At 41.4% G+C, this 23,955-nt stretch overlaps 2 protein-coding genes across 2 annotated transcripts; one reads left to right on the top strand and one right to left on the bottom strand.

The window, feature by feature from the left end:
- Window positions 1-1,029: 1,029 nt before the first annotated feature.
- tecpr1a (tectonin beta-propeller repeat containing 1a) lies at window positions 1,030-15,141 on the bottom strand. Its single transcript, XM_044103052.1, has 24 exons — window positions 15,006-15,141; window positions 13,229-13,467; window positions 11,964-12,146; window positions 11,762-11,884; window positions 11,273-11,392; window positions 10,889-11,063; window positions 10,713-10,813; window positions 10,072-10,173; window positions 9,241-9,389; window positions 8,508-9,103; window positions 7,957-8,102; window positions 7,695-7,850; window positions 7,306-7,455; window positions 6,946-7,103; window positions 5,715-5,945; window positions 5,476-5,572; window positions 5,294-5,373; window positions 5,126-5,182; window positions 4,304-4,478; window positions 3,906-4,041; window positions 3,619-3,711; window positions 3,420-3,526; window positions 3,075-3,194; window positions 1,030-2,972 (listed from the first exon to the last, which is right to left on the bottom strand). Exons 2-24 carry the CDS (start codon window positions 13,451-13,453, stop codon window positions 2,886-2,888), a joined length of 3,567 nt encoding a protein of 1,188 aa, XP_043958987.1. The 5' UTR covers window positions 13,454-13,467; window positions 15,006-15,141; the 3' UTR covers window positions 1,030-2,885.
- A 911-nt stretch (window positions 15,142-16,052) lies between these two features.
- LOC122823431 (nucleoside diphosphate kinase B-like) lies at window positions 16,053-23,747 on the top strand. The gene is made up of 5 exons (XM_044103051.1): window positions 16,053-16,157; window positions 19,119-19,251; window positions 21,059-21,160; window positions 21,244-21,356; window positions 23,354-23,747. The coding sequence occupies exons 2-5, from the start codon at window positions 19,123-19,125 to the stop codon at window positions 23,466-23,468; spliced, it is 459 nt and encodes a 152-aa protein (XP_043958986.1). The 5' UTR covers window positions 16,053-16,157; window positions 19,119-19,122; the 3' UTR covers window positions 23,469-23,747.
- Window positions 23,748-23,955: the final 208 nt, after the last annotated feature.

The raw sequence follows: 23,955 nt of genomic DNA, 5'->3' as shown, positions 1-23,955 counted from the left end.
ATAGCAAACTTTGCACATCTCACAAAGCTCTGTGAGGCATCCCAGCAGGAGGGAACAGAAAAAATCTGAACACAAATCTACCAAGAAAAAGTGTTTTTTGAAAGAAAGTCATAAGAGGTTCTGCTTGCAGTTTGTTACAAGCCTGGAGTGAAGGTCACCCGTCTAACAGTACAGTGGCCCCAAACCTACAGCCAGAGATACAACAGCATGGCTTAGACTTAAAAGCTGATTTTTATAAATGCTCAATATCACCTTGAGCTAATTTGGAAGTAGAAATGAGAAATAATTTCATTATGTTCATTTGTAAAACGGTTAGACACACAGGAAAAGACCTGCAGCTATAATGGCAACGAAAATGTAGTTCTACAAACTACTGATTGTAGTTTGATTCAAATGGGCCAAATACAAATGCACACCACACATTTCAGATTTTTACTAATAAAACAGGTTGAAAAAGCCATGCATCAATTCGACTTTGCCTTGGTCTGTCACATTATTCTCATAAAACATATTGAAGCTTGTGGTTTGAAGTGACAAAAGTGGAATTAATTGTTCAAGAGATGAGAACATGTTTGCGACGCGTTGTAATCCTGTGAAACACACTGAGGTGGCCAGAGAAAAAGACTGCAGTGGACACCAGAGCAAAATGTGAAGTGCTTGTAAAGAAGAAGGGCTCTCCCTTTTGCTAACATTTTTTTTTTTTTTTATTTGATTTTTTTGCCGTTTGAAATGACTTTGCTCTCTTTTTCTACTATCTTGTGATCTCCCTGTGTGTGTGTGTGTGTGTGTGTGTGTGTTAGGAAACTTGCTGAGTGTAAGCTTCTGGTCACAACTGTCACAGAAAGGAAAGAGAAAACGAGCAGCAGGTTTTTGTTGCACAAGATTGTGTGAGATCCCGATAATCAACTATGATTAAGCTGAGGAGGCCTTTGCATTTTCTGCATCATAATCTGATTGGCTAAGGTCAGCTTTAAAGTGTGTTTTGTTTTTTTCTTTTATTTTCCTCCTTTGTTTCCATTTATGCCAAAGGTTTCTGGAAAAAAAAAAATCTGAAAAGAAGAAAAAAGCTGTTTGAGTAGTTGCTATCAATAAAACCATTTATTTATTGACACCAACTTTTCTTCATTTTGGTCGATGCACAACTTGATCATATTACACAAGATGATTACTATTTACAGATAACAGCTACATATCAGCACATGATCAACATTTACTAACGATTCAGCAGTCAGACAGCAGGTCGCTATGCCAGTTATTAAAGCACCATTTTCTAACCTGATATATCACCCCAGTCCTCAGAAGCAGAAAATCCATCTTTATACATTATCTTTACTTTACCAATGCTTGCTATATTTCTATTTACAATAACCAAAGTAGTTTTTTCTTTGCAACTGCTCAGTCATCTGGTCAAAGGAAGTAAACAACATGCAGATGCAATCACCCCTGAGAAAGAGGAAGGGTTAGTTTAAGCATTTCAAATACCATCCTTTTTTTTTCAAGTAATCCCTTTTTTTTCCTTTTGATAATGCTAAATATTGCACATGCACCCCAACAACTTTGCAAAAATAAACTATTTCAAAGTGGCTAGCTCCATGCTTTCTGCTGCTTAAAAGCTTAAAAATGACTGTTTATAATTCATAAACTTTGTTGGAATCTGTAGAGTTTGTCAACGAATCTTCCTGTTCCTGGATCGATTATCAAAATAAAAGAACCGGTCGGAGACGCAGTGCAGCTAAGAGGATGTAAAAACAACGAAAAGCAGCTCCAAACAGAAGCAGTCAAAAAAAAAATGGTTCGGACTTTGACTTGTTCTCCACCCTGTTATATATACAACAACTCTCAAATGTCTGCACACCCCTGTTAAAATGGCTGCTTCTTGAGACAAATAAAACATTAATTCTGATGGGGGTTTTAAAACCTTTCCTTCAAATTATTTGATGCATATATTTTGCAATTCGAGTAAAAAACAAATGCTACGAGACAAAGAAACTCCAAAACGTCTGCAATAACCTGGTGAAATAAATATGGATAAGGCTTAAATTCACACTTCCTCCCACTTATAATAAATCTGTTTCAGCTCTAATAATTTTACTGTTCCAAACTGGATTGTCCTGGTCATTTTCTATCCATATTTTTGCAAGGAAGTTCCAAAGGATCAGAGGAATCTTACTGAGTTAAAGTATTAATCTGTGCACCATAAAGCAATGACAGTAGTTCAATAACCGCAGAAAAACAAAAATGTTGACAAAATTTTCCAAGAAAGCATAGGGTAACAAGACATCTCTTCTGAAGGAAACATCCAAAACATCATACCCAAGCTAAAACTGGTAGTGGCAGCATCATGCTCTAGGTTTGCTAAGAGAGGATTTTGTCAAGAATAGCTTCACATACAAGTCAGTTTTGGCCCAAAACCTTCACCTAGAAAGCTTAACCTGCTAACACTTTTTTTTCCAGCTTTACAGTCATTAAACATTAAAAATCACAACATCATGTTAGGAAAAAGGCCAGAGTTCAGAACTAAATCCAACAGAAAATCTATGGGCAATTACTGTGCTGCCTAATTAAATAAAAAATGAAAATTCTTCTATTGTCACGTTAAATCGACTTGCAGAGATTGACACAAATAAACCACACACACAAACACAAAATAAAGAATCCACGATTAGGTCTACTGAGAAAAATCCACCAAGCTTAGCAACAAAATACAAACACCGCTATCAAGGAACAAAACACACAGAAAACAAAAACTTGCTTATAGATCTTGAATGTCTGGTAAAATATTAGACTGGCTCAGCTTATCTGAAAATAACACTTGCCTACAACTTTCAACCTAAAAGGCCAAGGTGTCTCTTAAAAGTGAGTGCATTTCAAAGTTATCCTGGAGTTTAACGGGACGGCTCCGTCAGGGAGTGAAGACAGATCCGAGGTGGCTCTATGGAGTTTCCTCTCACTGTAATATGGTCCCATCCGCCCTGCAGAGGAAGTAGCAATTATAGGTTCATATCCCAGGAGTGTTTGGATGTTTATGACATTAAATTCCATTAGTGTCAGACTCCCATCCTGAATAGTTTTACCCCAATGCCATAGTCCCATGACTGTCCCTTGGGTTCCATGGGCTGGACTCCGAGTCGATGGCACACCGTCCCGCAGCTCAGACTGTGGCTGCCCTGAACCTTGTCTGCTATAATCCACACCTACAGCAACACATGAAGCAATTCAATCAACCCAGGAAGCAACAAACAGGTGCATGCTAAGAACTGAAAATGTAAACACACATTCATCCAAGCCCCAAACACAGAGCTTGGAAAAAAAACAAAACTTATTTGTGTAAAAAAGAAATCTTTCCATTCCAAATGGTTTTCTCGTCATATCTTTTTTTCTGGTGCCAAACAAACTGCCTGAAATATTCTTGAGCCCACCTGATCCAGAGGTCCCACGGAGACTTTGCGTACGTTGTTAGAGATGTGCTCCCACGAGGAGCCCTGAGGGTACCTGGGAGTCACTCCCTGTCTGTACCACAGGTTACCTACACATGGGCAGAGAAAACGTACAAAAGGCACTCGGTACAGTAAAAATGTTCAGAAGGTTTTGCCGTAAACACAGAGGCAGTGTCCTTACCATTTTCGTCCACAGTGCAAACAGACGTCCTGCCTACAGACACCTGCTTCAGCTTCTGCTTAGCCGGAGAGGGGATGTGGTACCAACAGTCCCCTGCAGATGGAGACAGAGCACTTTGATAGTTGAGCGCTAGGCTATCATTAATCAGAAGCAGCATAAGTTGCTATATTTAGCTTTTTTTAATTGGCTAGATTTTATATCAATGTTAAAATCTTTTAACAGAACTGAGACATTTTTTGTGATGTTCAGCTCATGGTTTTAGGACGGTCTCAGATCCTCCTGCTGACCTGCTGGGTTCGGTCCTGAGACTGACCCCCGGTAGAAGGCGGAGCCGTCCCGGGCCACGCCCCACACCTGGCTGGCAGCCCCTACAGAGATGGACTTGAAGGGCTGGTCTGTCCCCACATGAAGCCATGAGGTTCCCTGACATACAGACAGGAAGACATAACAACTACCACTTAGCAAAAGTATTATTCACACCTCATGAAGTTTTTCACATTTTACCACAAGTAAAAGTATTTCATCTGGACTTTTTGTGACAGACCAACACAAAGAAATGCATGACTGTAAAGTGGAAGGCTTTCTGCCATTAATGTCTGATTGAGGCATTTAGGGAGCAGACAGTAACCTTTTATAGTAATATTACCTGATGCATTGAGTGTCATTTTGCACTTTAGTAACTCACAGCAGGTGTCAGCAGGGTGACTCCCAGTCGACACAGGACGTCTCCTTTGTTGCTGATGGCCCACACAGGAACTGTATCCATGCTGCTCTGAGCAGCACAAGGCAGGATTGTGACATCACTCAGTGGGATTGGTGGAATTTCTTGCCAAGGTCCTGTTGTCGTCAATTTATACTTCCTATGCAATGGGGGAAATAAAAGAGAAGCGGGAAGCTTATGTTAAAGCTCAAAATTGAAAATTTTATTTAAAAAAATGTTTTTTCCTTTTTACATATTTGTTAAAACTATTACCATGTTGTGATAATATAATATGAGACAGGCAATCTGTGAAAATACTGCTACTGCCATCTGAAGAAATACACCGCTGCCCAACAAAAACAACCAATGAGAGTCAGGAGGAGGGGCTTAGCTCTGCCAATCACTCTCATGTATGCATTGCTCAATGTGCTAATGAAGAAGTAACTTACTGTTCCAGGAAAACTGCTCCGCTGCTATCATTGGCAATGCTAACTAGCCTTAGCATTCCTGACAGATTGCTATAGGGACGAAGCTTTAGCATAGCAAAGGACAATGGGGAACAGCTCTGACTGGTTGTTTCTAGTTAGCATTGGGAGGGGGCAGAGAAGTTTACATTTTTTCACAGATTATCTATTTCAAGCCATATTGTCATGACACCGTCAGTTTTAACAAATATGTAAAAAGAATCTTTTATAAAACATCTTAAATATTCCAAACAAAACAAATACAAACATCAAGTCTCAATGATCCATTTAACCCACTAACAGAATGCTTCACTCATCACTAGTTTGCTCTTTCTGTAAATACCTGGCCCATCGCCTACGCCGCACAAAGTCCTTTATGGTTTTGAAGCCATGATAGGACCTACCAGAGAACATGGAGGGAGCGGATGAATTAGAAGGAACAGAAAAAAAACAAAAAAAAACAAATGAAAGATTAAATCCCTTAAAGTGTAGCCTGAACTACTAAACCTACGCTGGAAAATCTGCAGCATATTGCCAGCCCTCTCTGTCTGTTCCCCCGGAGACGCTGTAGTCAACAGCCCAGTCAGACACCTGGACACGGTAAAGAGAAGTGAAACGCTGCATGTACCTGCAGCAGTTGGATTAAATGCTCTCAAAAGTCAAGAATAAACACTAGAAGTGAGCTCAGATTACCCATGTCCACTGAGGAGAAGGGGGTTTTGTACCAGTCTTAGTGCACTCATGCAATCCTGACGCATCACTCCACATGTAGCGGTCTGTTGGAAGGCCTCTAAAATGAGGAAAGTCCAATTTATATGGGTCAGAAATAGCATAATATAATTACTAAATAGATTAAATCACAATAAGCCTAAGTGTGTTTCATTTATGATTGCTTTACACAAAGAACCTGGAAACATCTGCATGTAAAACACCTGTTGGTGTAGCCAGTGACAGGGTTCCATCTCTGGTTCTCATAGATGTAAACGCTCTTGACGTCAGTCTGGGTGTAAATATTATCTGCGCTGCTGGCCAAGCCCTGGAAGAAGCCTCCTCCATAGCCTCCGGTGTGGACCCAGGCAGTGTGGTCATAGCCGATGCCCCACACTATCCCCAGACTGTTGCACTCCACTAAACGCAGGTGGCCTCCTACCTGCCGCCAGAACCTGCACCAACAAAACAGAAAGTCTCACAGCAAACTCACAACTGTTTATGCTCCAGTTTAATGGGAGTTGCATTTGTTTTCATTTGTATTCGCTCCTCTGGAACAGCATTGTTATGCTTTACGCTCAAACTTCATTGTATTTTATTAGCATAGACCAACTCAGAGTAGGGCATAAATGAGAAGTGAAAGCAAACTCATCCATGTTTTATTTAATTTTTTCAAAAAACAATCAGATTTATTTTTTTTTTTTTTTAAAAGCATACCCCAAATACAGTAACAGGTAGAGTCTTTTAAAGGTATGTTTCTACCTGCATTCTATTTTTACAGATTAAAATTTTTAGCTATTCTCTGTAAATTAGCCAGAGTTCAGTCAGACTGGAAAACAGTGAACACCACGTCTTGCCACATAGGTTTGAAGTTTGATGGACTGACACTGGTAGAGATGGTTCTCCTATAAGGTTTTAGCATGTAAACCAAAAATGTAACTCTGGTCTCATCTTTGGAATATTTGCTGCATTTCCTAAATGACTGTGGCAAACTGCAAACAGAATGTGTCACAGCATTCAGACAACAACACTGTTCTGTGAAGACCAGTTTTATTTAAATGCATCACAGGGGCAATACTAACACATTCATTTATTCATAGATTTATTTATATTTTGATATATTTCCATCTGCATTCTTGTTATTTTGTTTATTTATTTTATATTTAGTCATATTTAAATCACAATCTCACACGTATATATTTTTTAGACATTTTATATTGCTTATGGTTATATTTGTATGTACCAATATTGAACACTTTGAATGGAGCAGCTGTCAGCATACAAGTAATTTCCCCTTGGGGATCAATAAAGTGTATTCTAATCTATTCTATTCTATTCCACTTAGCAAACATGGACTACCTACTGTTGGTGGGTCATATAATATCCTAATTCAACACAATGGGGCTTGTGGCCTTAACATAGTTCATAGTGAATGCTCTTGGCGGGTTTTCTTACATTTGATCACAGGGTGTGGGGTAAGGCATGGCTTCGAGGGCAGAGGAGGGCTCACTGACAAAGATGTCCCCTTTACAGGTGATGGACCAGATCGCCTGTTTGGACGGAGAGCCGTGGATTCCTCTGGAGTCACAGCAGGAAACACTCAACAAAGCCAGCTGGAGAGCAGAAAGAATTTTAAAGAGAGCAAACCTACTTTACATGACCTGCTTTTGTGTAATCACAGGGTAAGCAATCACACTAAAAACAGGCATGGTAAAAGACATGAGCAGGTATTCATCTTCTTATCAAAGCTGTGCCAACAGGAATTATAGGAGTAAAATGTTTCATTTGTGATGTGGATATCTTCCTTCTACACACCCAATCATACATCTCCAGCTCTGTGCCAGCTGCCACTCTTATTGGCCACCTCTGTTTGGTACGTTCAGGAGTGTAGATGGCAAAAGTGTGCTTGGAGTCGTTGAGAACAGGAACCAAGATGGTTACTTCATTAATGAAGGCATGGAGGTACTGAAAAAAAGGCAGGAAGGAGAAAATGTAGAACGGACAACATGCATCTCTGGAGTTTTGTGGAACTAGTCTTTAGACAAACAGACGCAAATTCAGGCTGAGAATTCATGCAGTGCAACCGAAGCTTATACACATGTATAGACAATAGCAAGTATAAATTAGACATAATGCATGAGTCAAATTCATGTTGTGAGCATATTGCGTTTTATAAATTAGTTTTACCAACTTTACATTCTCACCTTCTTCTCCTCATAATAATTGTAATAAATGAATAAGATCCCATCCTTGTGTCCCTCGGCTCCAGAAAACTGTTCCAGAGCAAAGTGAACATCGATCCACTTGTGCGGCTTCCAGTCTCTCCACCACTGCATGGCTCCTTTCTTTACCCACACCGACTGCCAACAGAGACAGGAGTTCAAGTCAAGTCGTGAATGTGTGTCAATGAAAAGGTACTCTTTATGATCTAAAAGCTTATCATTTTTCAGAGTGTACTGCATGTACCTGCTCAATGGCCTGTTCGTAATGTCTGAAATTATCCATCTCTCTCTTGGACCTTTCACTAAGCTGCTCAAAGATTTGCTTCCGCCAAGCAGCTGTCTGAGCAGGAGACACGGACAGACTCATGGACTGGACGGACTGAAGCATGGCTGGTGAAAGACAAGTAAGAGAAGAAATGGTCAAATGTTCGCTAAAGGAATCCTGTTATTTCATTTCAGGCAACAAAATCTACAGAATGTGCCAATTTTTTTATGTAGTTAATCTATTGATCGCCAGAATAATCGATAGACCAATCAAGTTCTCAAATAATCATTAGCTGCAGCCGTATATCTGGGTGTTTTATGCATGCTTTTGACTGTTTTGGGGTAGAAAAAATACTGAATTAGGCTATTGGATCATCAATTCGCCTGAAAAAGAAAGCTTTAAATAATTAGAAGCCAAAATTTGATGCACATGATGTGTGTATGTAAACATCTGACTGGAATTAGACATGATATTTCAGAATTCTAGCTGTCAGAAAATTTCCCATTGAGTCATTTCACAACATAACATACATGTGTTCAAAGAGCAGCTGAACCAGTTGAGTTGAGAGTGGCCGTCCACAGAGCAGCCTCCTCCGCTGACCCACGCCCACAGAGGGTGCTCGTCCACCCCATACTGATCCTCCATGGCCAGGCTGTAGGTTGCCACTGACGACAGGCTGCAGGAGTCAGCAGAGTCTGCCACTGCTCCCGTTTGGCCGTGTTGGATCTGTGCCTCCTCCAGATCTACGCTACTCCACGGGGGGTCAGGAGGACCGCCAGACCCAGTAATGGCAACAGCATTGTTACTGGACAGAACGTCAGTCTCTCCTTCACCAGGGACGACCTCCTCCAGGACAGCGGCAGAGGCTGATTCAACACCTCCAGATGTCTTTGCTGGTTTTCGGTCAGAGACGAGTTCAGAGATAAAGCTGTCGCTTGTGACCTTGGGGATGTGAGGCTTGACACACGGTTCTGATGAAGAGTTTGTAGGGGCATCTACGAAGGAGTCTGGGCAAGGGTACGTCACACTGCTGATGGCTCCATCCCCAGGTGGATGTTCAAGGTCTAATTCAGCATCGCTGACTCCTGATGGAGCCCGCACTTCACCAGAGAAAAAACAACCCGCACTGTGGAAAGGACAGAGATTCAAGACAGCAGAAATTAAATCATGAATTATCGCTGCTTTACAGACATTTGAATATTAGAATGCATGTCTGTGGACTCAGAAGAAGATGTTCGTTTGAGTCCTGTAGGATGCCTTTACCTGTGTTGACTGGTTGCACTGGCACTGGAGTGGGATCGCTCCCCATCTCGAGGAACGCTGATGGCCTTCCAGGTTTTACCGCTCAGCTCACTGGAGGTAACACCCTGTCTGAAGTACACAGCCCGGTCCTCACAGCTAATGGCCCACACCTTAAATAGGAGAGGAGCCATGTTATGACTTACTGACAATTTGGCAGAGCCTCACGAGATTGTCCATAACCCACATTTTCCCAACATGATGTGATAGTCTAACAGAGAAAGGGCAGAAATGGTGGGATGGAAATAAAACAACTCATGATTTTAGCCCTTTTTTAAAAATAAAAATCATGCATTTGTATTCAGCTGGAATATAGTCCAGTCCATCCATTTGCATAAAAAATATAGAGCCCGTTTAATCTCACTTTACTTATAACAGTTTTGTAAAAGCTTCAGATGTTTGTTAGAAAATGTTGGTGAACCAAATGCATCAGGGAGCAACCCTAAACGTAACAGAAGAGTGACGTTAATGGTTTATGTTCATTCATATTCAAGTGTTAGAATGGTCTAGTCAAAGTGCAGACCTAAATCCAAATGAGAATCTGACATTCAGAGCTTTAGTTGAAAGAAGAATGGAGCAAAACTTTTGCCTCTATTTATTAGAAAAATACTCCAAAACACTTACTGATGAATTGAAAAGAAAAAAATCTTAAAGGGGGTGAATAAACATCACACAACATTCTCCATATTTCTATTGTACTGTTTGTAGGAACAAAGTAACAGATATTCTTATCCACAGAAGAATTGAACATTTCTCTAACAGTTAAATATCGAGAGTCTGGATTTGTTGTGTCACCTGGTCGTTCAGGCCCACGTTGATCATGATCATTTCTCCAACCATGTTGATCCATCCGGAACCACAGGGGTTATGAGAGTTCACACCTCGCCTAAACCACACCTAGGTCAGCAGAACGACAAACTACTTCAACAATATTTATATTCCCGTCATTCTTTGCATGCACTCATCAGTTAAAAGGTTTGTTTTAACTTTGCAATCCTAATCCTAAAGACTTCACTGTAATAAATTTCACTGTAGGCGTCTACAGATGCTACTTCCTTTTTGCAACACCAGATTGTGTTTCAGTTTCCAAGTATAGCTAATTTTAGTCTTATCTGCACCTTGACATTATTTAAAATTCTGAACGCATGAGGTGCAGGTGGGTAAATGTCGAGCATATTTATTTTTCTCTTACAGTGGTAACAGATGGCTACAGTCTCTATTTTCTCCTCTGAAATCAGATAAGGTGATTTTTCTGCTTCTTCAAATGACCAACCACTATTGGGCAATTGGACACATTTGGAAAAACTGATATATCTAAGTGTACAGGTTCATACTTTTGTTAATATGATTATTACATTGTCAGAGAACACGTTGAAATTAAGAATATAAAGAAAAACATCAACATATACATCTATACAGACATGCAAATTTCTCACTTTATTATCTTTGGTCACAGCCCAGACCACATTCATCCCTACAGCGACATGTGTAGCGTCCACCTCAGGGCTCGGAGACTCCACCTCTGCCCAGGAAGTACCTACAACACGCAGGAAACAGTTCTCAGACAAAAACCACACACTTCAACACTACATGCGCACAGCTCACCGTGTACCTCTTGGGCAGTCTCGACTGATGCCCTCCCTGACAATCAGCTGCCCCTCCCACAGCACAGCCCAGAGCAGGTCCCCGGGGCCGCAGCTGATCTGGACCACTTCTCCAGGGGGAGGCACCTCCACCCAGGAAGAACCCTCAGGGCTGTGGTGAGAGATTCCTTCTCTGAACCACACCTAGATGTTAATAGAAACAGTGTTGGATAATAACGACCAAAGAGTACACTTGCTCTTCGGTCAACTACATAATATTATTTGAATATAAGTGTCAAATACCACCCCAGGAAAGAACCACTATCTGATTTGCTTTAAACAAGCTGAACAGGAAATAAACAGCAGAATAAAGTGGGCCGTGATTAGCTGTTGTGTGTTGAGGTGAGCTGTACCTTTCCTTGCAGGGACACGGCCCATAGAGACAGCCGGCCCCTGGGCTCCTCACTGATCTCCCAGCCTCCACAGCTGATGTCACTAAACGGATCCGGTAGAGTTGTCTGCTGTGAAGGGATCTGTCAAGACATAATTAGAATGAGAAGGAGTAAATAAAAAAACATCCTATAGTCATAGAAACAACTTTGCCAGACTTTCTGGACTGATAGAGATCTTTTCTAAAAATGTTAGTTGAATTACAGTTTGTTCAAGACAGATAATTACTTTTTCCCCAAGAAAAAGGAGGATTTTTTATATTTACTCAAGTTATCTTTAACCAATATTAAAACTTGTTTGATGATCTGAAACTTTTAATTGTGTCAGTGAAGCAAAAAAATAAAAAATAGAAGTATCCTGTAAGAGGGCAAACATTTTATCCACTATACTGTATGTAAACATACTTGTACAGATATTGTGACACACATACACACACACCCACACATACACACCTTAGTCCAGGTGTCCATGGCTTTATACCTCCTGTAGCGGAGCCATCGCCTGCGACGGACACAGGAGTTCCACTTCTTGTCCTTGGTGTAAGTGGCAGGAAAATCCATGGCATACGTCCACCCCTGCAAACACAAACACTGAAGTTATTAGTACAAGATGAATGCAAGAGCAAAAAGGAAAATGAGTTCGCCAAAACAATACCTCTCTTTCTGTGGGCTCTCCGTCAAGGTTTTCATCCACAAACCAGTCTCCCTCCCACTCCCAGCTGCTGGAAGGGAGCTGGAAGCTGTCTATGGGTTGATGCTGCAGGCCTGTGATGTCACTCCACTGCCAGCGGTCACTTGGAAGCAGACGCTCTGAGAAACCGTCAACGGGATTCCATCTCTGAAAGAAAAACAGGGAGAAATTATCTCATTTCCGTGTCCGTCTGTCCGTCCATCCATGGTCTATAACTGCTTATCAATGCAGGGTCTGGGGCTGCTGAAGACCTCTGGTTCCTACCTTGAATGTTTTTGGACAAGAGGCTGGGTATACCTCAGACTGGTGACCAGTCCATCTCATGGTGACACAGAGATACACAGGTAAAATAACCTCATCTCTCCCCACAAAAAATAAATAATGCAGGACGACTCTCATACAAAGAGTCCATTTTAGAGCAAATTTTAATGTTTTGAATGAACCCACAGTACACGAAGAAACACAACACAAGCAAAGGAAAGTTATGCAAATTGCATGGAGAAACAACGCTAGTCAGAATTCAAACTTGAGACTTTCTTGTTGCAATAAATAACCAGCAGAGTAACTGCATGTGTTTCTTGTTGCTGTTGTTTCTTGGTTCTCTGTTTTTTCTCTCTCTCTTCCTGCAGGTGTAAAACAGACCTCTACGGTGATCTCTTGTATTCTCTTCATCCTTCTGTTTCTCCTCTCTTTTTATCTTCTTTCCAATTTAACCTTTGGTCCCACTTCTCTCCCTTTTTTTGTCATCTCCTTTGATCTATTGGGCCAAGATCTTATGACTTTTGAGACCAATGGAGGAAGGTGAACTAACTGTGAGGTATAAGAAGCCATTCTGACATAACTTAGCTCTGTGTAAATGATGCTTTGTCTTGTTGGAAGTGTGGAACTGGAGTCTATTTGTGTTAATTACCTTAATCAGATGACAAAAGCGATCTGACAAACAGATCATTTTTGAAGATTCTTTCTCTGGAAAGTTTCTCCTAACTGAAATTTGCTTTGCGACAGACTGGTGACCTGTCCAGGGTGACCCCGCCTCTCGCCCGGAACACAGCTGGAGATAGACACCAGCAACCCTCCCGACCCCACTAGGGACAAGGGTGAACAGAAAATGGATGAATGGATGGATGGATGGATGAAATTTGCTAAGTTCATGCATGCAATCTGCAGAAAAAGAGCAGCACAGCTAATTCTCACATGCTGCAACAAGACAATAATTAAAAGAGCCTAACCTGATTTTCGTATGTGTCCTCTTGGTAGCGGACAGGCAGGTCAGACGCATGGACGTTCAAGTAGATGCTGTTGTCACAAGCAATGCCCCAGCAGCACTGCTGAGCTGCTGTCACCCGCTTGAACTCCATGTGGGCATTGCGGCAATGCTCCCATTGCTGTCCCACAGTGGACAGGCTGTAGACACGCCCGTACACGTCCACTGCCCACAGCAGGGAGACAGGCATGGCTTCACCCGGACCTGGAGACAAGCAGCAAGAAAATTGTAGATTATTTTATGGTGCACAGTGTTTAACAAAACTACACAATCATGAGAAAAATGTACCAAACTCGTATATCATTACTGCAGGAAGAATAATACAGCATTGTAGTTTTCACAGAAAGGTCATTCTGATTTCCTTGATGAAACATACAACAGGAAAAAAGGAACAAAGGGAAATCATGAAAACCCTCATGTGATCATAACTTCGGTCTCAAAATGTGGTTTGCATAATAATTCTAAAGTTTACAGTCATTCATCTGATAGACATACTCTATGTCCATCTCACCCAAATTCATATTTGCAGAATTCACATCACACAAAAGTAGCATGTCTTGTTTAGACACAGCCATAGAAACAACTAAATTAATGCTACTTTATAGAGCTTCTGATGGATATTATTAGCCAGATGGTGCTAATCAAAGTCACTTAAACAAATGAGGGAATTTCCTTGTTGGTTGTTTGCTAGCAGATCAACAGTGACCATAGTGAAGCAATTGCTGCCAACAATTTGAGAAAGTTACCATGGGCATTGTCATGTAAAATAAAGTGTGTCATTCTAGAAAGACAAATCAGAAGTTGAAAACATAAAAATTTCAGCAGACATAGCAAATTCTTCAAACTTCAGACAGTTCAGCAGTGAAATAATTCAAAATGAAACCTAAAATGTTAATTATATATTACATGGACATCTGTTACCATGATAAATGTTCAGATTTATGACATTACAATTACAAGCCTGAGAAAGTACTGCTTGTCTGGAAAGGTAGCAAGGAGATTCTCTCTACAAAGAATATGAAATGTACTCAGTACAGACCAAAGGTTTGGACACACAGTTGAGTCCAAACGTTTGGTTTGTAGGCCTACTGTACATAAATCCAGTTTTTTCAAATCACACATTTTCTGTCTTAATTTAAAAAGAAATGAGTTTAAGCAATGTATTACAACACTTCAACATTCACAAAATAATACTAAAGTTGGTATGTGCACTCTCTAACATTTTGTGAATTAATTTTCATTTCTATCTGCAGTATAACCCTTGGCGCTATAGTTTTGTTACAAATTCTTTCTGTGTTTGTGATTTTGATTTTGCTGTTTTTGCCAGCAGAATAATTGAAAAATAAAAAGTTGGCTTTCTTAAATTTCAGTCTACACTTGGAAAATTACAGATTGCTTTCAGTTACAGGTACAATACACGTACGATGCATTTAATGCTAAACTGCATCTTAAATGTATGACAACGCTAATTATAAAACATATGATACTTCATTTGGCTGCGCACAAAAGTGACGTACACTCCGTGCGTGAGGTTAGTTACATTGTAACGAGCTAGCTGTATGTCAACACCCTGTCAAGACAAGCCTCATTTACAAACAAACACGAGAATAATTTTTCCAAACAATTGCAAACTGTAATCTAAAACTGGCTTCAGAGTATCACTAAAATGCTGACAATTCTTCTTATGTTTGGGTACGGTTAACCGTAAAAAGTAAAAGTGCCGATATTTAAATTTAACGAACCTAGACCCGCCTAAAAAACGTCCGCAGTTGCAGGTAGCAGGTCGCCGCTCTTTCTTCTGACAGCAGAACTGAATGGGCAGCTGGTCAAATCATGGTGTGTCAAGTGGCTGCTAATATTAACATCCCAGTATCTGCCTGCTATAAAACCGGAAGCAGTAGTTCCTTAAATCCTATTGGCTTAGTTGTTTACAACGCAGACCTCCAACAGAGGGCGCTCCCTGCTCAGATGTTACTGCTAGGTTGCGTTCACTGTTCAGAAAGAATCAAATATTATGCAAGTTTTCTGCTCAAAATTGTTAAACTATTTCAACTTTATTTATTTTCTTAGTCACAAACACAAGTAGAAAACGAACTGGTATATTTTATTCTGTTATATAGCTGGTTCACTGGTTGAAGATCGTTGAAAATAACACAGATGAACAAATTCTATACAACCTGACTATCCTAAATTGAGTAGTACTTGTAGTTCATATGACTTCCCTTGCTTGTAAGATGTTACAAAAATACACAAGCTCAGTAAAAATAAATCAGATGTTTTAATGGGCAACATCATCAACATATGGTTGGCACGCTGACATTTGGCAAACGTCCTTTGCCACATCTTTCATACTTTCACAAAATAATAATAATCACAGTAATGATGATTTATTTTTTTTTTAAAAAGAAAAGAAATCCTTTGGAAAACCTAGAGATGTCAATAGACCACTTTAAAAGAAGAATTGCTCTTACAATTTAAAACCGTTTGAGATTGTATTAACTACACACAGACTGATATTTTCTTGCTTTTATTCCTGTTAATTACAATGATTTTCTGCTTACGGCTATTGAATAAATGACGTTAACGATTCGACCGAAAAAACATGTCTAATACAGACTTATTTAGTCTAATATATAAACTTAATGAAAAGTTTAATATGCGTCATACCTATTTAAAGGTTATTTTCAAAATGTTGCTTAACCCGACAAAAAAGCTTTATCGGATCGCGTAATTTATCATATTGAAGCAAGAACTGAAGTTTGGCTCCAGAGACTTGCCGTTCCCTAAGCCCCGCCTACTCCTATAAATACCAGCTGCGCCTACGTTGTAGTTCTTCTCTTTCATTAAGCGCAGAGTGGATTGTCTGGCTGCTTCAGCGGAGCTTCACTGTCGAGGTAATACTACAAAGTCATCCCTTTTTAGCAATTTTTATAATTATTTTCAAGTATTTCATAATTTGCTTGATTTCACCTTATTTCCTCTCTTGTTTTTTGGCACTTTGTTCAAAACTCTATTTATAACGCCAATAAAAACGAGTTTGCACCTTTTGTGACGAGTTTAAATCTTAAACATGCATTTTGACTGCTCGCGCTCCTAGCCGGTTCCTGTGTCGCTAAAATAGAAGAGTCTGACTGACTGCAGGCAGCGGGAACAAAGGGACCATGTGGCTGTTAAGGCGAGGCCTGTTCTGATAAACTATGCGGAACTGTCTTCTTTATTTACTGCAAGTTCAAATTCGCGACCACCATCGCTGTCTGGAAGAAATCTGATAACGAGACGCTTCCTGTGAAGGATGACGCTGGTGTCCGCCTGCCCAGCTGTCCGGGAGAATGCCGAAGCGCCGGCGGATTTAGAGCTCATTCCACTGTGCAGGCAGCCAGACAGACAGACAGCGTTGCTGAAGTCCAGGCCAGTGTTCACCTATCAGTTTTGGCCGCGTGACTTCCACGTCACAGCACAGGAAGGAAACTATTGAAAATCATGAATGTTGATGTGGTGACGGCTATCATTTATTTTAACGCAACTTTTATTCTAAGAAAAAAAATGAAATATCTTTTACTGTGTGCTAAACAAGTAGCTTGAGCTTGTAGCCATGAAGTAAGTCGCAGATTGCGACTAATGATCTTTTCCACTGGAGCTCTGAACGCCACACTGCTCCATCAGAGTTTTAAACCTGCGGGCACACTATGCGACTTCTGTCCCGATCCCCTGTCGGGTTGTCTGGATCAGTCTGCTCAGCAACTTGAACATTTATCTGTCACTGTGGGACGTAAAGACCACACCTAAAAAAAAAAAAATCAACGTTTTTATTTATTTATTTATTTATTTTTATTGCGGTGGGAATAATACAAACCATCACCCATCTAATTGTAATCATGTAGTGTTAAACAAAAAAACAGATACATGGGACTTAAACTTGGTGGGCAACCTATTCGCATGTTGAACATCTGTGGGTTTAACTCTGACATTTCTTAATGAAATGTTTTCCTCATATAGTAAACATATATAAGCTCATATAGTAATATACATAATATCAATATGGGTTCTTTATTTACATATCCTACCCAAACATGTTATCTAAGACTGAAATAACTGGGGGTGCACCAATAAATCGGTGCCAATTTCCTTAATTTTGGGAGATCACTCACTCACTTGCTGATCTTTTCCAATGATTTCATCTTCCTCAGCAAAGGTCTAAAAATCAACCACTGTCCTTTTTCTCACTGCTATGAGAGGTTTGGCTGATAGACCCACCAGGTCATGTTTGCAGTTAACAATAGTCACTCCACTGTTGCAAACTCTGTGACTTTAGTTTCAGACAAATAAAAAAATCAGTATAGACCAAAATATGAATGAGCAGGTCAGGCTTTTTAAAAGATCTGTAATCTGTGATTGCCCAGAAAACAGCAATTGATGCACTACTAGAAATGACCTTGTAGACTATAGCCAGTATTGTCATTCTAAAGCACATGAATGTCCTCATGTAAATCTTCTAAACTCAAAAAGCAAAGAACACATAATGAAACTAATCACTTGTATGCTAAACTTGTCTTTCAAATCACATCTCTTTGATTTTATGTGGGAGTGGAACAGAGTGGGTGCAGTGGTCTCTAACTCTGGGCCGGTGTCCTGCAGCTTTTAGACACCTCTCTGCTTCAGCACACCTGACTCCAGCATAAGCTCATTAGCAGAGCTCTGTCCAGCTCGACTGCATGCTGGTGAGGTAGTTTAGCCACTTAATTCAAGTGTGCAGGACAAAGGGCCCATCTAAGATGCAAGAAACCCCAACCCTCAAGGACCAGAGTTTAGCCTCCATTGTTGTACAAATTCTAAGAATATCTTCTACTAACACCACCTACTGTTACATTTGCAGCCTGATCTCTTTGCAGGTCCAATTCAATTCAGCTGTAATCTTTTCATAATCGCTTATGTTTCCCAGTAGTATGGAGAAAAAATAAATAAAGTGGAATATATGTATCAAATGGCAGTTAATTTAGTAAATATAACTACTACGATTTACAATGACAAACTGCTTCATTTTTAGATGTTGCCCAATTTTGGATAAACATATCTTGATTTATAATGTACCATTTTTCTCAATACTTTATTTTGAATCATTCCCCCTCTACTTTCTATTAGCTTTAAGATCTTGGTCTGTTGAGTACAACATTTGGCACCAACATTAACAGTCACTGTCCCTTTGTTCCCTCTAAAGTCACTTTAGATAATACTGCGGCGTTTATTAGGAAATGAGGATTAAACTTGAGCTCTTGGCATCATGGCAGGACTTCAAAGGTGGAGCTAATAGTTAGCAGTAGATCACTTCGTTCCGTGGTGTGTGTGTGTGTGTGTTGTGCTTTATGCAACTTAGAATTGGAGCAGCACTTTGTTCTGGGCACTAACAGCTTGTGTCATTAGACAGGGAAAGTCCTGCACTATAGAACTAACCAGTTTGACTGAAAATGCTGTAAATAACAGAGTTATGTCTGTATGACTGGATTGATTATTGGGGAAGGAGCATTTACTGTAGAGACTGTAAAATGAATGAACAGGAAGTTGCCTGTAGCTCCCCTGACAGTGGTAACACCTAAGCTGTGACCCTGTGTGGGTGTGGCTGTTGGTAGCTTCCGTTCTGTTCTGTCCGGGTGTCTGATCCTCCTTGACCTAAGCGGAGCGTTCCTCGGCTCGATGGGGTCGGTTCCCTCGTCAGCCGGCCCCCCAGCTCCCCCAGCTCCTCGTGCCAAATGCAGCCCGGTGCTGTGAGTGACCGCCAGGCTTGTTCCTCCGGTCCACTCCCCCCCACACACACACACACACACACCCTCTGAGTCACACTATCTGCTGCTTCGTTTCAGAACCATGGCCGAACTGCAGGAGCGTACCTTCATCGCCATCAAGCCTGACGGCGTGCAGCGTGGCATCATCGGCGAGATCATCAAGAGGTTCGAGATGAAGGGCTTCAAACTTGTTGGCATGAAGATGCTTCAGGTGAGGACAGACCTGAAGAGCTTAAGTCTTGTTATTTTGAGCCACGTTCACATGACTGTAGAGAGCACCAGCAAAGATCTCTGGAGAACTGATTAGCCATCTGATCTATTCCTGACTGCAGAGAGCCAGCTGGATCCCACTGCAGCTTTTAAATCATCTGATCTGGAACAGAGTGCTGTTGATCATGTACTCATAAAAAGAGTTTTATTTCTACATCAGCCTTATGCAAGGTGGTTTTTTGGGGGGGGGGTTTGATCCAGTGTGGTGTGAATAAAGTGCAGTTCTGGGTGACTGAGGTTAAGGGATTAAAGTAGCTGCTCAAGTGAAATCCTTTAGTCAGTAATGTACTGAACAGATTGAGCAGCAAAGGTCTCTTAGCATGTATGGACAAGGATTTAGATTATTGGACCCTCTCTAGTGCATGTGGAGCCAGCTAACCCAGGCAGGCCTTCTTTTTCTGCACCAAGTTTGATCTCTTACATGAATGTCGGTTTTCATCTGTGGTGCTACAGTGGGATGAGCCAGGGACTTTGTACATTAGAAATGAGATGTGTGTAGGATTGTGTAATTCCTCCAGTAATCGGATAACGGCCTGCTTTCAGCAGATGTGCCCTTTGCCACCAGCACCTTTTTTTAGCAGAACTGTCCCTGACACATTCATTTGCAGATTCCAGCCAGCGCTGCAGTCACATCAGGAATCTTCAAGTTTTTTCCAGTGTTATAATTTAAAAGTACATGATCAAAGGGCGGCATAAAATGATTTGAAGCACTTTACTATAATTGTTTATACAATGTAGCAATTGCATTTTGCTACTCTGGCTGCAGCAGTAGATGCATCAGGTCTGCGGTTGATTTAGGGCAGGGGTGCTCAATACATCGATCGCGGAAAGGTTTTGAGTTGATCTCGGCATTAGGTGACAAACTGAACGCCGCCAGGACAATGAGACCAGCTCTTCCTTTTCTTACGCACTTATCAAAATATTCATTAAGATCCTAAATGTTTGTAGCTTCATTAAAGAATGGTAATAAAAAATAAAAAAATGTGTTAAAATTAATATTCTCGGGGCGTGCTGTGGTGGCCTAGGGGATGGCGCAACCCACATTTGGAAGCCTTGTGCAGTTTGCTGCCCCCTAGGGGCTTTATGATATCCTTCAGCAACTGAGAAACCAAAATGATGGTTCCTGGTTGATGGCTTTAGACCAGGGGTGTCAAACTCCAGTCCTCAAGGGCCGGTATCCTGCAACTCTTAGATGTGCCTCTGCTGCACCACACCTGAATAGAATAATTAGGTCATTAGCAAGGCTGTGGATAACTGAGCCAGGTGAGGACAGACCTGAAGAGCTTTAGTCTAATTAAGCCATTTCACTCCAGTGTTTTGTATGTGTGGCACATCTAAAAACTGCAGGACAGCAGCCCTTGAGGACTGGAGTTTGACACCTGTGCTTTAGATATTGCTGAATTATTTCCATATGATATTCTTTCCTCATGATGTGCATCACTTCCTCCCTTGGTAAAAAAGCCACGCAGTATGATACTGCCATCTCCGTATAGTTGGGATGGTGTCAGACTTGCAAGTGTTCCTCCAAATAAGACATTGCCTTAAAATTCACCTGCAGTTGTACCTCCATTTAACTCGATAATAAAACGAAAGTAGACAAAGCCATATTGTCATACTGTAAATCTGCTTTAATATCTATTGCTCTCTGGTGTGAATAGGGGAACTGGTTCTTGCATGTAATGACTACAGCAGCTTTGTGAGATGCCAGTCGCATGAAGGAAACTTTAAATGATGTTTGTCCTCTGCAGGCCTCTGAGGATCTTCTAAGGCAGCACTACATTGACCTTAAGGACAGACCCTTCTTTCCTTCCCTCGTCAACTACATGAGCTCTGGTCCAGTGGTTGCTATGGTGAGAACCCAACTTGTATTTTTACAGAAGAGGAGGCTGGTATGTTAACATTCCTGATGGAATCCTTGCCCTTTATGTTCCAGGTGTGGGAAGGAAAGGGAGTGGTGAAGACTGGCAGAGTCATGCTGGGTGAGACTAACCCTGCTGACTCCAAACCTGGAACCATCAGAGGAGACTTCTGCATCGACGTCAGCAAGTGAGTGTCGTTTGGGTCCGTTCCATCAAAACTGTTTGTCTGCACTCAATTAGCCAAAGAGTAAAAATAAATAAGTCATGATAGCTACTAAAGCACTAATTGATTAATAATAAAATCTGATTCAATTTGCTGAGTGATTCGATCTTAGGAAAAAAAAAAGGTGAGTAAATATACAAAATGGGAAAGATGCTAAGGAGAACATTGCCCAAAATGTGCCATAAAAGTGGGAGTTTTTTTGTTTTTTTAAAAGAAAAGGGTGATTTCTAGTCGAGACCAAAAATGAGGATTATTTTCAACACAATAGAAGGCTATAAAAATGTACAATTTAAAAATGTTGCTTCCCTGATGGGGAAACCAGTAGAAAAATAACACTTGGCATAGGTGTTCATATCTTTTGTGTCAGTATGAACCTTTGAGCCAGTCATGCAATCATTTCATGACAACTTTTAGTTAACTTCCTGCAGGGAGCTGAGTGACTGCCACCTATTTGAACAAATGCAAGCAAATCAGTTTGTATCAATTTTGAGTCAAAAACAATATTTTGAATAATTCAGTTTTCTGGTATCGACATGGAATGTCTTCTCTTGTGGGGAAGGAGTGTGAGCAGGTGTGTGAGGCTGAGAAGCTCCGTCTGGATGTTATGAGATTCACCTCGACACAGCTCTGAAAACGGTCTCCTACAATTCAAATTCATCCATCCATCCATTTTCTTCAGTTGTGGGGGTAGCAGCTTCAGAAGGGAGGCCCAGACTTCCCTCTCCCCTTCCACTTGTTCCAGCTCCTCCGGGAGAATCCCAACGTGTTCCCACGCCAGCCGAGAGACATAGTCCCTCCAGCATGTCCTGGGTCTTCCCCGGGGGCCTCCTCCAGGTGGGACGTGCCCAGATGCCCGAGCCACCTCAACTGGCTCATCTCGACATGAAGGAGCAGCGGCTCTACTCTGAGTCCCTCCCGGATGACTGAGCTTCTCACCCTATCTCTAAGAGAGAGCTTGTATCCGCGATATCGTTCTTTCAGTTATGACCCAAAGCTCATGACCATAGATGAGGGTGGGAATGTAGCTCTACCGGTAAATCGAGAGCTTCGCTTTTTGGCTCAGCTCTCTCTTCACCACAACGGACCGGTACAGCGCCCGCTTCACAGCAGACGCTGCGCCAATCCGCCTGTCGGTCTCTCGCTCCCTTCTTCCCTCATTCGTGAACAAGATCCCAAGATACTTTAACTCCTCCACTTGGGTCAGGACACCCCTCCGACCCGGAGAAGGCACTCTACCCTTTTCTGGCTCAAGACCATGGCCTCGGATTTGGAGATGGTGATCCTCATCCTGGCCACTTCACACTCGACTGCGAACTAATCCAGCGAGAGCTGCAGATCACGACCTGATGAAGCCAACAGAACCACATCATCCGCAAAAAGCAGCGATGTGATCCTAAGGCCACCAAAATGGATCCCCTCAACACCTTGACTGCGCCCAGAAATTCTGTCCAATAAAGTAATGAACAGAATCGGTGACTTGGAGAAGAATTTGTGGACTTTGAGAAGGCATTTGACCATGTCCCTCAGGGAGTCCTGGGGAGGGTTCTCCAGGAGTATGGGGTACTGGGCCCTTTGATACGGGCTGTCAGGTCCCTGTATGACCGGTGCCAGAGTCTGGTCCGCATTGCCAGCAGTAAGTCGGGCTCATTTCTAGTGAGAGTTGGACTCTGAATCTGAATTGTGACAAAGGGCAGCCCTGGCAGACATGTTACTGATTCCAAAGGGAAATTAAGTGTTGTAACTCAGTAATATAAATGGCACAAAAGGTTTGCAGTCTTCAGCTGTAGTTCAATGGAAGAAGTGATTGACTTATCAGAATATTGTGGTTTGATGCCGGAGTCTCCAAGTGACTAGTTGCTATGGTGTGGATGTGTGAGAACTGACTGAATGAGATGCTTTGATTAGCCAGATTAACTAAAACAGTTTAGCATCCATTTACCTCTTCTTCTTCTCCTCCTCAGGAACATTATCCATGGCAGTGATTCAGTGGACAGTGCCAAAACTGAGATTTCCCTGTGGTTCAAACCAGAAGAGCTGGTCAACTACACAAGCTGTGCCTTCAGTTGGCTCTACTGAGCTGTTCAGGATTCCTCTGCTCAGACCCCTGACACTTTGCCTCAGTCTTCCTGTCTTTGCCTGTAGCTTAGATGAGGAACACGACCCACAGGTTTCCCACCCATTTACTCATCATGTTGTCCTTGGATGTGGTCATGAGGTGGACCCCGTGTCATTCCTGATTTCATTCCTGGGAGGAAAAAAAACAAACATTCCATCAAGTCCTGAATATCTGTAACTGTAACTATGACAGTTTTGTTAATGGTTGATCCTCTTTGCAATAAATGCACATGACCCTAAGTTTTCATTTACTGTTTGTGTATACACACACACCAGTTAGATAACTGCAGTAAAACTTTAATTCTAGATCTATCGACTGGTTATATTTGCAACTATAAGCCACATTTCAGCTTATTTAATACAATGTCATTAAAAATCTGCCATAAAGTAGGTTCTTTCTAATATCCCGTTTGTCAGTTGATGCCTGGATTATTACTCTAGAGGGCGC

This window comes from Gambusia affinis, linkage group LG20 (genome assembly GCF_019740435.1).
Source record: "Gambusia affinis linkage group LG20, SWU_Gaff_1.0, whole genome shotgun sequence".
Lineage (NCBI taxonomy): Eukaryota > Metazoa > Chordata > Actinopteri > Cyprinodontiformes > Poeciliidae > Gambusia > Gambusia affinis.
This window is presented reverse-complemented; position numbering and strand designations above follow the sequence as displayed.

Coding starts and splice junctions, on each gene's coding strand:
- tecpr1a (XM_044103052.1), bottom strand. CDS start 13,453: ATGCCTGTCTCCCTGCTGTGGGCAGTGGACGTGTACGGGCGTGTCTAC. Junction 8,103..8,507: donor CAGCTGCTCTTTGAACACAT/GTATGTTATGTT, acceptor GTCTTTCACCAG/CCATGCTTCAGTCCGTCCAG. Junction 5,374..5,475: donor CTTCTCCTCAGTGGACATGG/GTAATCTGAGCT, acceptor TACCGTGTCCAG/GTGTCTGACTGGGCTGTTGA.
- LOC122823431 (XM_044103051.1), top strand. CDS start 19,123: ATGGCCGAACTGCAGGAGCGTACCTTCATCGCCATCAAGCCTGACGGC. Junction 21,161..21,243: donor CTGGTCCAGTGGTTGCTATG/GTGAGAACCCAA, acceptor TTTATGTTCCAG/GTGTGGGAAGGAAAGGGAGT. Junction 21,357..23,353: donor TTCTGCATCGACGTCAGCAA/GTGAGTGTCGTT, acceptor TCTCCTCCTCAG/GAACATTATCCATGGCAGTG.